Source organism: Curcuma longa, unplaced genomic scaffold, assembly GCF_044706935.1.
Source record: "Curcuma longa cultivar G26 ecotype Majalengka, Jawa Barat unplaced genomic scaffold, ITB_CL_G26_1.1 contig_24251, whole genome shotgun sequence".
NCBI classification, from domain to species: Eukaryota; Viridiplantae; Streptophyta; class Magnoliopsida; order Zingiberales; family Zingiberaceae; genus Curcuma; species Curcuma longa.
The window spans coordinates 1-16075 of record NW_027432369.1 but is presented as its reverse complement, the minus strand read 5'-3'; the positions used below and the strand labels follow the sequence as shown (position 1 = coordinate 16075).

The window sequence follows — 16075 nt, the reverse complement described above, 5'->3', positions numbered from 1 at the left end:
TTCTCGATTTACCTCCTCACAGATGGTCGTGGGACTGACCGTGTGGGGCCGCTAAGGTGGCAGATCCACCTTTATTGCAGAAGAAATAAAGAATATTAGGCCAAGAGTTCGAATCCTGACGAAGTCAGGCAATACCCTCTTACGTCGTGATCAACTGTAGTTTTTCAATTTACCTCTTCACAGGTGGTCGTGGGACTGACCATGTGGGGCCGCTAAGGTGGCGGATTCCATCTTTATGTAGAAGAAATAAAAAATATTACCTCCGTGGTATAACTGAGTTGGTTACGACGAAGCAGAGTTGTAAAAATAGTAAATGTTCGAATCTCGAAGGAGCTGAGATAATGTCCTTTTCTGTCGTGACCAACTACAACTTTTCGATTTATTTCTTCACATATAATCGTGTGTGGGATTGATTATGTGGGACTGTGTGGGACCATGACAGAAAAGGACATTGTCTCGTTGAGATTTAAATTCTTATTTACTTCTGTAACTTTACTCCGTCGTAACCACTCAATTATATCCTGTGGCAAAGAATTGAATAATTGAAAGTCTTTTTTTACTCGTTTTATAAATTTAAAGTTTCTTGGACTATAAATTGGTAAAATGTGCATTGCGCTTCCTTCTCTAGGTATCCGGCCGATCCGTTCGATCGGTGGTGGCCGCCAACTCCGTCGATCTCCTCCCCGTTGTTGGACGACGTCTCCACCAACTCCACCGTCCGAAACCTTCCCCAGGACTCGTTCGAAGTTCCCTCCGTCGTCATGCAGACCGCCGTCACCCCCGTCAACTCCTCCAGCATCGTCATCCAATGGCATTCCGCACTCGGCGGCGACGTCAACCAGTTCTTCCCCATCCTCCACATATCGGAGATCTTAGATCTCTCCGGTACCAATCAATCGCGGCAGTTCAACATCTGCGTGAATGGACTCCAGTGGGTGGGGGATACAATGAGCCCCGTTTACCTCAACTCGGCCGCCGTCTACAGCCTCGTGCCCCTCCCTTCGTCCCCCACCTATAACATCTCCCTCGAGGCTCTCAGCAACTCCACTCTCCCGCCCATCCTCAATGCCTTCGAGCTCTACATGACCATGAGCAACACCTCCGTGGACTCGGATGCTGGAGCTGGTAGGTAGCAGCTAGCTTTCGATCCTTCGCCCTTCTTTATTGTTTTCACTTCTCTCTGTTGCAGTGCAAAAGCTATTGTATGTTCTTCTTCCATTTCATCTTGGAACAAGTATGCATCTTGTATTTTCACAATGCCATCTCTTTGTTACAGAAACAAATCCCTATCTTCTTGCTCCTTGTGTTAAGATACAAGTTCCTCAATCCTCAACAATAATGTTTTAGCATATTTGATATCTAAGATCATTCAAATTCTGAAATCGAGACTTGTACGAGCCAGTGTTTTCAAACACAAATCTCTCAAGTTTGAACCTGTCGACCTCTGCGTCCTGGTCTCTGCGGTCGAGCTCTTTCACAGATATCAACTGAAGGATGATTCAAACAAAGAGGGTGGACTTCAGCTTTATTGTCAACTCGTCTGTCTGCTTCACATCTCAATCAAGAAGGTTTACTTTCATTTTTTAGCAACTGGCAACCTGTAGATAGATTTAGAAAATTGTTGATGACCCATACAAATTTACTTGAATATTTATCTGAGTTTAATTTAAATGCAGCAAAGAAAATTATATATATATTTTAGTTTTATGGAAATGTAGCTAAATTAGAATGATTTAGAAATGTTTGAAACACTAGAATAAATCTTTCAAGAAAACTGGTAAATGACTTAATTAAAAGTGTTTCCAAAACGAAATTATAATAAGGATATTTAAATAAAATAAATCCTCTTCTTTTCTTCTGCAAGAGGTGGAATCTGTCACCTTAGTGGTCCCACACGATTGGACCTACGATCATCTGTGAGGAGGTAAATCAAGAAATTGCAGTTGACCACCTTAGCGGTCCCACGGTCGGACCCACGACCATATATGAAGAGGTAAATCAAGAAACTGTAGTTGACCACCTTAGCGGTCCCACGATCGGATCCACGATCATTTGTGAGGAGGTAAATCAAGAAACTGCAGTTGGTCACGACGCAGGAGGGTACGTCAGGATTCGAACCCTTGCGGTCACGACGCAGGAGGGTACGTAAGGATTCGAACTCTTGCCCTCTTCTGCAAGTCTACTTGCAGTTGGTCACGACGCAGGAGGGTGCGCCAGGATTCGAACCCTTACCTTCTTCTGCAAGTTTGCTGCGTCGTAACCAACTCAGCTATGCCCCGGGGTAAAATAAATCCTCTTCTGCATATAAGGAAGATGTCTAAGAATAATAAATAAATAGTAATAATACAGATATTTTACATAGTTCAAAATTTTTTATTTTTATTTGGGACTCATTTGTAACGATGGAAAACAATGGGGAGTGAAATGAAAATTGTTGTTGATGTTATAGCAAATTAGCAATAATGAGAAGCAGCTGCGCTCTACTCTGCTCTGCCATGGCGATATGATTGCATACACGAAGAAGAAGATGGATTCCAGATTTTGGTGGTCGATCCTCCTCGCCTTCGCCATGTTCTCCGTCGGAGCTCTCTCTCAGTCCTCCGACGACCTCGGCTTCCTCTCCATCGACTGCGGTATCGAGCCCGGTTCGTCCTACGTCGACCCCCGCTTCAACATCTCCTACGTCTCCGACGCCGGCTTCATCGACACCGGCGTCAACCGCAACGTCTCCGCCGACTACTTGAGCGACTTCAGGCCCCCGATGTTTCACACCCTCCGCGCCTTCCCCAACGGCACCCGCAACTGCTACACCATCGGGTCGCCGGCTGTGGTACGGGGGTCCAAGTATCTCCTCCGGGCGTGGTTCTTCTACGGCAACTACGACGGGCTCGATGGCCAACCGCAGTCCTTCCACCTCCACCTCGGCGTCAACTATTGGGACAGGATCGACGTGACCGACACGAGGGGATTCTATTGGACAGAAACCATCGCGGCGGCCATCGCCGGGTATACTTCTTCATGTAGGTAAAATCAAGGAACTAAATGAACGATCACCAAATATGATGTCTTTCTTTTAGGTATTTCTCGGTGTGCCTGGTGAACACCGGGACGGGGACGCCGTTCATCTCCGGGATAGAATTGCGGCCGCTGAAGGACGGTCTCTATCCGGCGGCGGACGAGTGGCGGAGTTTGGTTATGGTCGACCGATGGAACTTGGGAGCTAAATCTAACTTAAGGTTTTTTTTGTAAAATTATTTACTATTATTAATTCTTGAAAATAAAAATCGTGAAAATCGCATTACACATCTTAAATGATCATAACATGTGTATATCATAACCAAAAGTCACACTAAGAATATTAAAAATATTAAAAAATTTAAGATTGGATTACAATTTAAATTTAAATTGATCAAGTTAAAATTGTTAAATTTGAATTGTAATTTTGACGGATCAAGTCTACTAATTTTACTGATTTTTCTATTTTAATTTTAAAATTTAAAATAAATAAATAAACTTTCTCCTCCTGACCAACCCAAGCCAATCGCGGGCTAACCCACGTGGATCGTAGACCTAGATGGATCAATCCATCTGAACTGATCTTAAAATGGGTTAATAAAATATCAACCCAACCCACTTAAATTATTTAACCGGGTGAGCTAACCTGACAGACCCAATCCAAATTGACGACTAGTCACATATAGGGGTGAGCAAAAATTCGGTTAAACCGAATAAACCAATCAAACCGAATCGAATTTTTAATTCAGTTCGGTTATTTCGGAAGTTCGATTATTTTTTTTTAAAAAATCGGTTAATTCAGTTCGGTTTCGGTTTTAAATTTTCTTATTCAGTTAAACCGAATAAACCGAATTAATTAAATTAAAAAAATAATTTATAAATTTTAAGTAAATAAATATATAAATTTCTAATTTATTAGTAAAATTTTTATAATATTTAAAAAAATTCGGTTAATTCGGTCGAAAACCGAGTTAACCGATAAAATTTCGGTTCGGTTTGTTCGGTTTTTATTGGAAAATTCGGTTGGTTCGAAAAAAATCAGTTTATTCGGTTTTCAATTAATTCGGTTTGATTTTAACCGAATACTCACCCCTACTTCCAAGAATGAAAATCAGTCTCCAATTAAACCAGATGAAATTTTTTAAAAAATATTAAAATATATTTGAAAATTCGTCGATCATTGCAGAATTCTAATATAAACCAGATGAAATTTTTTAAAAAATATTAAAATACATTTGAAAATTCGTCGATCATTGCAGAATTCTTATATAAATGCTTTTGTCGTCAATCTCCGGCGGGACTTTTCCGCCATGGACAGAATCATCACCCTCATTCTTGACGGCTGTCAGCGGGCACAGGATCTTGACCGGACGGTCCGCCTAGCCGCCGACGCCATCTATCCCCCTTACCTCATCGACTCATGCGAAGATATCGCCACCACCTTCCACCAGGCAGGCGCAGGCGGGGCAGCAAGTCTACCCCGGGGCGGTGATGCTCCGGGCAGTGAGGGTCGGCGACAGCTACGTACCTCCCGACGACGGATTCAAGTGGCAAAAATACGGTCAAAAAGCCATTAAGAATTCCAAGTATCCTAGGTGTTCTTCTTCTTCCTCTGTCGGTTCTTGAAAGCGTTATTTTCTTCTTTTTTTTCTTTTCATTCTTCTTCCTCCTCCTCCTCGAGTAGAAGCTATTACCGGTGTACCAGTTGCCCGGCCAAGAAATACGTACAGAAGCTGGATGATAATCCCTTCATATTCAAAGTTATCAAGCTCAGGAACCACATCTGCCGGCTCCAAGCCCCCGGCGACGGCGACGGCGACGGCGGCGACCGCGAGGGCGGCGACGGCGAGGGCGGCGAGGGCCCTTTTGGCCAGAGTGCAAAGAGAAATTAGTTTCAGATTGCATACCGCGATGCTCTGGATCAAGCATACCGCGATGTTCTCGATTTCGTGTAGAGATTCTTTGCAACTTTCGATAGCGCATATCATGTATGTTGTTTGAAATTGGATATTTAGGGGTGTGCAAAAATTCGGTTAAACCGAATAAACCGATCAAATCGAACCGAGTTTTTAATTCGGTTCGGTTATTTCGGAAGTTCGGTTATTTTTTAAAAAAAAATCGGTTCATTCGGTTCGGTTTTGGTTTTAAATTTTCTTATTCGGTTAAACCCAATTAACCGAATTAATTAAATTAAAAAAATAATTTATAAATTTTAAGTAAATAAATATATAAATCTCTAATTTATTAATAAAATTTTATAATATTTAAAAATTTCGGTTAATTCGGTCGAAAACCGAATTAATCGATAAAATATCGGTTCGGTTTGTTCGATTTTTATTGGGAAATTCCATCGGTTCGGTTGGTTAAAAAAAATCGATTTATTTGGTTTTTGGTTTATTCAGTTCGGTTCGATTCGGTTTTAACCGAATACTCACCCCTAGTCACATAGAGTTTAATCTTACTGAGAAATTTAATTATTAAAAATAATATGATTAAAGTTAATGTTTTGGTTAAATATTATAAAAAATATTAGCTAATCTTACTTATGGTTGATTTTCACCCTCTCTTATATAAATTTTATAGTTTTAAAATTTATATAATATATTATTTTGATATTCAGCTAACTTCTAATTAAAAATTCAATTAAAAATTAAAATAACACTTAGTATATTTTCCAATTTTTTAATTTTAGCATCATTATAGTAGTAGGTTTAAATAAATTGACTCAATTTAATTAAAATTATTACATATAAAATATATTTATTAAAATATTATTCCCAATTTTATTAAAATTATTTAAATTTAATAAAAATCAATTCAAAATAAATTATTATAGCAATTATGATCCAATAATATTTTTGAAGGGATTTTAACTAAATTAAAATTATTTTAATCAAATTTATATAATTTTAATTAATTTAATAAATAGTATGGTAATATAACCGTATTTCATTTAATTTTGCTCTATATTATAATATCTACTTTCACAATTAACAACAACAATATATAAAAATATTGTATCTATATTTTTTAAATTTTAAATTTTTTTAATGAAAATAATAATAAAGGCGTTTTTTTTCCCATACAAATATATCGAGTATGTAATCTCTTTATTGTTTTGGACTAAACTGGTAAAATGTGCTTCGCGCTTCCTTATCTAGGTATCCGGACGACCCGATCGATCGGCTGTGGCTGCGATGGAGCTCGCCGTGGTGGAACGACGTCTCCACCAACTCCACCGTCCAAAACTTCTCCCCGGACTTGTTCGAAGTTCCCTCCGTCGTCATGCAGACCGCCGTCACCCCCATCAACTCCTCCAGCCTCGTCATCACCACATGGGATTCCGTCCCCGGCTACGTCAACCACTTCTTCCCCATCCTCCACATATCTGAGATTTTTTATCTCTCCGGCACCAATCAATCGCGGCAGTTCAACATCTTCGTGAATGGATTCCGGTGGCTGGGGGATATAATGACCCCGGATTACCTCTACTCGGACGCCGTCTACAGCCTCGTGCCCCTCCCTTCGTCCCCCACCTATAACGTCTCCCTCGAGGCTCTCAGCAACTCCACTCTCCCGCCCATCCTCAATGCCTTCGAGCTATACGTGTCGATGAGCAACAGCTCCGTGCCGTCGGATGCTGGAGATGGTATGTATCCGCTTTCGTAACAGGGAGGAATATCTTGCCCATCAATTGCTCGATGGAATGTTCCTGAAAGCGCTAAGGCAGAGTGGGCACGAAAAAAGAAGTTCCCACCTTCACAACAGTGCACATTAGCGTGAAGAATGTAGCTTCCGATGCCCACGACAAGCTGCAAATTTTCCTACATTTGATGTCTGCCAGAAAAAACTTAATTATGATAATCGGTATTGGAAAAGGACCAAAACAAATGTGCATAAAGAGAAAAATCATTAGCTTGAAAACCATAGATTGAAACGAGTGTTGGGAATTTTAGTGCGGATTATTTGTTTAGTATTTGTTTTAGGGTGTGCTACTGTTAAGATACTTAGTTTGGTCACATACCAGTAGTGTTTGTTTTCTATTTTTTTTCTTCTGAGCAATGTCATTAGCTTACATTGTTTGATTATTTTTCTCTTTTTTATAGTTGATGCCATGACAGCAATCAAGAAGTGGTATCGGATCCAGAGGAATTGGATGGGAGATCCATGTTCCCCTAGTGCTTTTGTTTGGGATGGACTAAATTGTACTTATATCTTGTCAAATTCTCCAAGAGTCACTTCTTTGTGAGTTCTACAAGTTCATCTAACTCAAACTATTAATCATGAAATACCAAGACCAACCGTTTGAAAATTCTGTAATATTCTTATTAGTCACTATTATTCTGCAGGAACCTGTCATCAAGTGGGCTGACTGGGGAAATAACCAAATCTTTTGCTAGTCTTAGTGCACTTCAATACTTGTAAGGCTACTGATCACTTGCACTTTCCCATTGGATATGGCAAACAGTCATTAGCAGTTTTGGATTGTTGGGGTCAATGCCAGGCTATGCGAGCATTTGTTGTGAAACCATGCAACATTTTAGAGCTATGTAAAAAGGAATGTCATGAGGGGAATTATTATCTAACAATTGTTCTTTAATCACTATTTTCAGGGACCTTTCTCACAACAATTTAACAGGGCCAATACCTGGTATTCTAGCAAATTTAAGTTATCTCAAACTACTGTAAGCATAGTTCTTAATCTTTTTTCACTTTATTGAAAAGGTATAAAATGGATCAACATTTCATGATTGCTTGCAGTGATTTGACAGACAACCAGTTAAATGGATCAGTTCCTTCGAACCTCCTTGAAATGTCACAAAATGGATTGCTTACCTTAAGGTTTGTGTTACATATAAGTTTAGGTCCTTCAATTTTTCTTTAATGATTCATAATATGAAAGGGCTCGCTGTATAATTAAAGAGATCTAGGCATGGAGTCGAGAGATATTAGGAGTTTAACTGTTTAAACTTGCGGTAATAATATAGCGTTAAAGTTTGTTCAATTTGTTCTCGAACTCAGATGCTTCTTTCCTTTTTGGTTGGAAAATTCTTCATAACTTCATAGATATCTTTAACCAGCTGCTTCTTTCCTTTTTGGTTGGAGAATTCTTCATAACTTCATACATATCTTTAACCATCAAGCAAGTTATAATCTCATGCAGACTGGATGGGAATTCACATCTTTGTTACAATGGTACATTGTGCAATGTGATGCCTGCACCAAAAAAGAAGAAAATAACGACACCGGTGATCGTGATTCTCTGTATAGTTCCAGTTTTACTACTTGTGCTGATAGCCATAGTTTGGAGGGTGAGGAAAACACTAGGTGAGATTTCTGTGACAAACTCTTGCAGTTGTTCAGTTATAGTAGACCGTCATCCATTTTCTACTATGCATTTAACAATCTTATTCATTTTTTGAAACTTGGAAGGTTTGAGAAAAGGCAACTCAGTGGATCCACAGAATGATTTCCCAAAGCAAACAGATAATGCATTGCACCTTGACAATCGCCAATTCACATACATGGAATTACATTACATCACTAATAACTTTCAAAATGTCCTAGGCAAAGGAGGATTTGGGTCTGTTTTCCATGGACATTTGGAAGACGGTACTCAAGTTGCTGTGAAAATGCTATCACAATCATCATCACAAGGAATTAAAGAGTTTCTTGCTGAGGTAAATAAATCTTATACATATATGATGACTGAATTTAATTGGTTGGAGATGGTTGTTGCATATGAATCCATTGAGAGATTTTGCATAACCAAAGACGGGGAGAGGAAATAAATGTATAAACTCATATATTTTACAAAAAAAATTCAAGAGCTGTGGAAATTTCACTATTCTTTCAAACATGTAGTGATAGTACTCTTGAAAAATTATGTCCTACCCATGACTAGTCAGATCCTACAGAATATTAACTGCCCTATTCACTTTGTTTGTTTGATTTAGTTTGGATGTTGATGTTTCTAGTTCGTAAACATCAGAGATTATATTTTTTCAGGCCCAACACTTGACTAGGATTCATCATCGGAATTTAGTTTCATTGGTTGGATATTGCAAAGAAGTAAATCATTTGGCGCTTGTCTATGAGTTTATGTCTCAAGGAACACTGCAAGATCATCTGCGAGGTTTGGAACTACATTTAATATCATTAGCTAATAGCTGGTTCCTTTCATATTATCACTTGCTTTATAGCTTGCATGACAATCAGGTGATAAGAATTAGATTCAGCTTACAATCTAACTATTTAAACATATATTCTCTAGTCAAACACCTGGTTAATTGAATCTAATATGTGCATTCTTTTTTATTGTTGTTGTGTACAAGTAAATTTTTAATTATAAAATTGAATTATAGTTTTATGCAAGTTGAATGCAATTAAGAGTACCAAAGGGAGAATGTTGATGTCTAGAAATTCTGTATTTATCTTACAATGTTTTTCCAGACACGACTGACCAACAGAGTAACAGTGCTATTACTTATACAAAGCAATCTTTACGTCATTTAACTTGTTATTTTTCCCTGCTGAATTTGATGACTTGTTAATTTGACATGATGCAGGCAGGGCAAACAATGGTAGAGCTTTAAGCTGGAGACAACGTCTTCATATTGCAATTGATTCTGCACAAGGTTTGAAATAATATGAACTGTCAAGTATCAATATCCCCCTGCCTGATTCCCAGACCATTAATCTGAGACCATCTTGGTTCATCTATTAAATTGCATTGTAGGGTTAGAGTATTTGCAAAAAGGATGCAGACCACCATTAGTTCACAGAGATGTGAAGTCAGGAAATATCCTTTTGAGTGAAACTCTGGAAGCTAAGATAGCTGATTTTGGACTTTCGAAAGCTTTTCTAAGTGAGACAAACAGTCATATATCCACTGCAGTGGTGGGAACTCCTGGATACCTTGATCCTGAGTATGTCACTGTTTTTCATTTATTTAGCTGTTTCAAGCAAGCATCTCTACCTACTAGAAAGATGGTAACCAAGGAATCCAGAAAAAAAAAAAGAAAATTCATCTTCTTGGAGCTTTTCATTTTCAGATTCATGTTTTAATATAATTATCCATCTCTCTATGTGCTTGAACTATTTACTTTAGTATATATATATATATATATATATCCGGGAATGAAATGCAACCACTGAAAACATTAGTAGTTGTAATAATAAGTAGGCAAACAAATTTGAGGAAATAGATTAATAGAAAATACATCAAGTTAAATTAAGAGGAACATGAGTTTTAAGATTTATAGGGCAGAAGCATGCGGTATTTAGGATCATCACTCATTTAAATCATATACTTTGCATGTTTTAGACTGTATATCCATTTTGTCCAATAACAGCAAGCATATACATATTGTGAAAATCCATGGCCATATCCAATCATGTCTTCACAACTAATCTTCTGTACTAGTGATTATCACTTTATATAATGATTAACAATGAAGCAATCAACTTCAACTAAAATGTCATTTAGCTTTCCTACTATGTTTATTTTTGTACAAAATTTATGATTGGAAATATGCCATATTGCTTGTTAGGTATTACAATACCTACCAGCTCATCGAGAAAAGTGACGTGTACAGTTATGGAGTGGTTCTTTTGGAATTGATCACTGGGCTACCTCCAATAATTTCAGGTCCAAAAAATGTACGCCTAGTCCAATGGGTGCTCCAAAGACTTGCCAGAGGAAATATCGAGGATGTTGTAGATCCCAGGTTAGAAGCGGAGTATGACATAAATTGTGTTTGGAAGTGTGTTGATATCGCATTGAAATGCACGGCACAAAGATCCCAACAACGGCCAACCATGACAGAAGTTGTGATGCAACTGAAAGAGAACTTAGAACTAGAGAACTCTCATTATAACACTGCAAACACAGTCAGCTTGAACAGTGCTCCTGAGATAGAACTGCCTAGAATGACTGAGATTTCTGGACCAACGGCAAGATAAACTCGGGTTTGCTCGACTCCTCCCTCTTATAATGTTTGAAAATGTCATTTGCTTCAAATTCGTTCTTGTGTAGCTTGTTTACATATCATCACTTAGCGTGAAGGAAAATAGTCTTTGGTGGAGTGTAGCTTTTATTTTCTATGGCAAAAACTATTACATGTGCTTCTATTTTCACAATGTCATCTCTTTGCTTTTCTTTTTTTAGCAATTGACAACCTGCAGATTGATTTAAAAAACAAACGGTTGGTGGCCCGTACAAAATTTACTTGATTATTTATCAGAGTTTAAATGCGGCGAAGAAAATTGTTGATGATCCGTACAAATTTAACAACCGACGACTTGACATAGTGAGAATAAAATATCTTCAGAAATTGAGTTGGTTACTGTAGAATAAATTTATTAAAATTGTTCTATGTAATTAATTATAATTTTTTAATTTATTTTTTCATAAATAATCATGAGATTGATCATCTGAAATCGTTAGAATGATGAATTCTATCTGAAGAGATTTGCATTACTAAAGAACAGCTTGCACGATTGAAATTGAAACGTCATCCGATCGGCCAAGTATATGCTCGTCGTGGGTAGATGCGTGGAAAACATTGTGTCGTGTTTGTAGTAGAGAAACGATGCTATAAAAATTGATCTACTTTCTATTAAAACGATGCTATGCCCTGCCACGGCGATTGCATACCGGAAGAAGAAAATGGATTTCTTTTTCCTCTTTCGAACCCTAAATTCTCTCATGCATGTTTTTAAAATGAATTAAATTATTAAAATAATTATTCAAATGTGATTTAATTTTTTTATATTGCAGATTGAGGTGTGCGGTTGAGGGAACTAATTGTAATTGAAATATTTCGGATCGACTAAATTAAATTGGCAGAGACACAAATATTACAGTTTGATGCAAAATTATGTTATTAAAATAATGTCAAACTAATATTTAATTTAAAAATATTCTTTAGAAATCATATATTTGCAGACAACACTTAGCTGTTCACGACGTGATGAGTAAGTACCACGATGATGGTACACGACCATCTACCAACTGTCAATCCGTGATCGATCTTATGCGCCCCCACGGGCGGGAGCAACTGGTCAGGGCTTAGATGCTTGCAGTTGAAGGTATGCGGTTCGAGGCTCATGGCGCACATGAGATAACATCAAAATGTGTCATGTTTCCAATTCCTCGAGCCACTATGCCCTGGCCAGTCCCGCATTCACCGTGATTTACTCCCCCTCATACTTGTGGGGCCGGGGTGGGGGGCCGCTTGGTTGGCGGTTCCAACCTTTGCAGTGATCGATCATATGCAATTGGCTAAAATGTCAACCTGGAGTTTTAAATGATTCTTGATGAAGAAATTTTGGTCAAACTGGGAGGGAGTAGAAGCCCTCCACTTATAATACAGCGACGACTTTAACAGTCAAAGGGAGCGTTATGAACTCAAAGTCAACTCTGTGTAAATTATGCGTGAGTATAACTGTCAATTTGAGTTTGGTCCGTCAGATTAGTTCGTCCCATTAAGTAGTTTAGACGAATTGAATTAAAATTTTATTAATACATTTTAAGATTAGTTTAAATGGATTAATCCGTCTATGCTCGCTGTTGAGATATAAGCAAAGTTCTATATTGAAAATACATGAAAAAGATCATAATTTATAAGATAGAAGATATTTTCATTAGTACGAGATTTTTTTGATTGAGCTCAAAAATAAAATCATAAAGACTTAGGTCAAGAGTGGACAATATCATACCATTGCAGAGATATTTTGATTCCATAAGTGATATCAAAGTTATGGTCTATATAGATCCATATGAGGACCCTCAAAAAAAATGAAGGAGGTAGGAGAGGCTCAGACTATGAGGATAATGGATATTTTGATTCCGTCAATACTAACACCCGCAAATCCATGTAGGTTGGCCCGCGGTGGACTTGAATTGATTTGTGAATTGAAAAAGTTTATTTATTTATTTTAAATTTTAAAATTCAAATAAAAAATTTAATAAATTAGTGAACTTGATCCGTCTAAATTATTATTTAAATTTAATAATTTCAACTTGATCAATTTAAATTGTAATCCAAATTTAATATTTTTAATATATATATATTTTTGACAGATCCGTAGATTAGCCCGTCTAACTCATAATCCGTATTGAGTTAGGTTGAATTGAAAATTTCTCAATCTGTCAAATTAGTGGGCCAGTCCATCCTGATAAATTTTTAATAAATTGATCTGTTCTGTTATGGATTAGTCCATTTGATAGTTGTGCGAGTACGTCTGTAGGACCTAGAAGCGATCTCGCCCTCATTGAGCCCACTCGCTGTCCTGGTCCTTGAGGAGATTTGCCGTCTGCGGCAGGACAGCGTGCTCAGCTGGAAAGTCAGCCGACTGGCCGAGCACGCGCCTGGCATGCTTTGGTGCGTGGTCAACGTTGAATCTTGTTCGGAGTAGGAGATGAAATCAAATGAAAAATTTTCAATTCGCCCCCTGTAATATTTTCATATCTCATTTGGTCATGGTTGGGAGAGTGGAAATAAAAAAAATTATTTTTGCCTTTTTTTTTGTTTTTTTTTCAAAGTAAATTTTAGCTTCACCATTTGTAAGGCTATAACTAGGTAAGCCGAACAAAATTAATGTAAGGAAAGAGTGTCATAAAAATAAATTTAGAGGTTCGGGGACTTATTTGTAACTAGAGAAACAATGGGGAGTGAAATGAAAATTTTCAAGATACCGAAGGGTGGTGTATAAAACGCTCATTAATTTGAAGAAGAAGCTCTGCTCTGCCATGGCGATTACTGCGTACCAGAAGAAGAAGATGGATTCCAGAGTTTGGTGGTCGCTCCTCCTCGCCTTGACCACGGCCTCCGCCGGAGCTCGCTCTCAGTCCACCGACGCCCTCGGTTTCCTCTCCATCGACTGCGGCATCGAGCCCGGTTCGTCCTACGTCGACCCCCTCGCCAACATCTCCTATGTCTCCGACGCCGACTTCATCGACACCGGCGTCAACCGCAACATCTCCGTCGCCTACGTGGGCGACGTCAGGCCCCGGCGGCTCCACACCCTCCGCGCCTTCCCCAACGGGAACCGCAACTGCTACACCATCCGGTCGCCGACGGTGGCGCGGGGGTCCAAGTACCTCGTCCGGGCTTGGTTCTTCTACGGCAACTACGACGGGCTCGGCGGCCAGCCGCAGTCCTTCGACCTCCACCTCGACGTCAACTATTGGGACAGGGTGAACGTGACCACCGCGGAGTCATTCTACTGGACGGAGACCATCACGGTGGCCGCCGCCGGGTATAGTTCAGTAGGCAAAATCAGGGAATTATTGAATGAACAATCATCAAATGCGATCTCTTTCTTTTAGGTATTTGTCGGTGTGCCTGGTGAACACCGGCACGGGGACGCCGTTCATCTCCGGGATCGACCTGCGGCCGTTGAAAGACAGACTCTACCCGGCGGCGAACGAGCGGCGGAGTTTGGTGCTGTCGGCTCGGTTGAACATGGAGAGGAATCTCTCGCCATCAGGTTATTATTATTATTATTATTATTATTATATATTTCTTGAAAATAAAAAAATTGAAAATCACATTATTTACTTCAAAAGATGGAATGGAGAAGAAAAGAAAATCGTGGAATTTTTTTCACCATGCTTATTTGGGAGGACAAATTTAAAAATTAGAAAAAAATCATGCGGAAAATTTTTAACTATTTATTTCGTGAGTAAGAATAAATTATTTATCCTTTCGGTCTTTATTTATTATGAAATAATAGATAAATAAATTTATAAATCCATCCACGGATTAATTTATGAATGAACGTTTTAACATATTGTTTTATTTTATTATAGCATGTATTAAGTAATTGTTACACTGTGTTATAATTAAGGGGTGACTATTGTAATGTATAACAACTATAGAGTAACTACTACAATATTAAAAAATTAATTGTTATATTCTAATAATAAATTATTATATATAGAATACTATTATATTAAAAATACTTTTTATCGACTTAAATAAAATTATTTAAACACTATCAAAATTATAAAAAATTTAAAGTAATTTTGATCCAGTTAAAATAATTTTAATAGAGTTTAAGTAAATTTGATCAAATTGATATAATAATATTTTAAGTATAGTAATTTTGATTAGAGTGAAATATTATATTTTATCACATTACAATATCTACAAAAAAAAAGCTTAAAGTAAGGGTATTCTCGAAATCAAAAACACGATGAGTTGTTCATTTGATGATTTTTATAAAAGAGGTGTAAATTTGATGATTCGTTAAATGTGGGCATCATTTTGATTTTTTCCTTATAAATTAGAGCAAAAATAAAAAGTTTTCCTTTTTCATTCAAATAGCACCTATCTCATCTCTCTATATTTTTATTTTCGAGAATATCCTTATTTTTGATATTGTTCCTGCGATCACATCCGGATGAGTCACCGGATATCTGACTTGTGGGTTGACGGAGTCATGCAATACCCCCGAAGGGTTCCAAGGAAAAAGGCACTAGGATCTCACTCGTCGCTAAGTTGCAAGGAGAAGGAAGAGGGTGAGAACGGAGGCTAAAGACACCCTAGTTCAGTCGCTCCGATGCTCAAGTTAAATTGTAGTCGGAGAAAGAGAAAGGAGTGCAGAAAATGGAGAGATAAGAATGCCTTCAGCTTTGTGTGTGCGTACTTGCACTGACGAGGGATGGGGGCGTTATATAGAATTACGAGAGATAAAGGTATCCTATCTTAATTAAGGAGAATATTCCATCAGCGATTATTCTATCAGAAGAGATGTCTCATCACTGGTAAGGGACTGACAGATTGAACAACGGAGTGATAGGAGTCGGGCTCAGAGGGACCGAACTGATTGAACACTGAGCAGGGTGACGAGCGAAGCATGAAGTAGAGCATTGAGCTGGGAGTTGAGTTGTAGCTCGGATTCGAGTATGGAGTGGGAGTTGCGTCTGGAGAAGGGTTGGGTGTTGAGTCCCGAGCCGAGCTAAGACTACGTTTCATTCTGAGCCGAGTTGGTTACAGAGTCGAGCAAGGAGCTAAGTTAGGGCTCGACCATCTTGCTTGGGTAGGGAGCT

General features: G+C 38.3%; 3 protein-coding genes across 3 annotated transcripts; all 3 read left to right on the top strand.

Annotated features, from left to right (window-relative positions):
• Positions 1–628: 628 nt before the first annotated feature.
• Positions 629–1133, top strand: LOC141818317 (putative LRR receptor-like serine/threonine-protein kinase At1g51810; the record flags this gene model as incomplete). Its single annotated transcript, XM_074705839.1, has 1 exon — positions 629–1133. A coding segment is annotated over one exon (505 nt), but the record flags the coding sequence as incomplete, so codon positions are not given.
• A 1379-nt stretch (positions 1134–2512) lies between these two features.
• On the top strand, positions 2513–10997 carry LOC141818318 (putative LRR receptor-like serine/threonine-protein kinase At1g05700). The gene is made up of 13 exons (XM_074705840.1): positions 2513–3006; positions 3078–3236; positions 6177–6664; positions 7122–7260; positions 7365–7436; positions 7629–7700; positions 7777–7857; positions 8180–8343; positions 8449–8696; positions 9025–9151; positions 9585–9653; positions 9755–9944; positions 10569–10997. The coding sequence occupies exons 1-13, from the start codon at positions 2528–2530 to the stop codon at positions 10978–10980; spliced, it is 2700 nt and encodes an 899-aa protein (XP_074561941.1). The 5' UTR covers positions 2513–2527; the 3' UTR covers positions 10981–10997.
• Positions 10998–13801: 2804 nt separating this feature from the next.
• LOC141818319 (putative LRR receptor-like serine/threonine-protein kinase At4g29180) lies at positions 13802–14511 on the top strand (the record flags this gene model as incomplete). The annotated part of the gene is made up of 2 exons (XM_074705841.1): positions 13802–14280; positions 14351–14511. Coding segments are annotated over exons 1-2 (640 nt in total), but the record flags the coding sequence as incomplete, so codon positions are not given.
• Positions 14512–16075: the final 1564 nt, after the last annotated feature.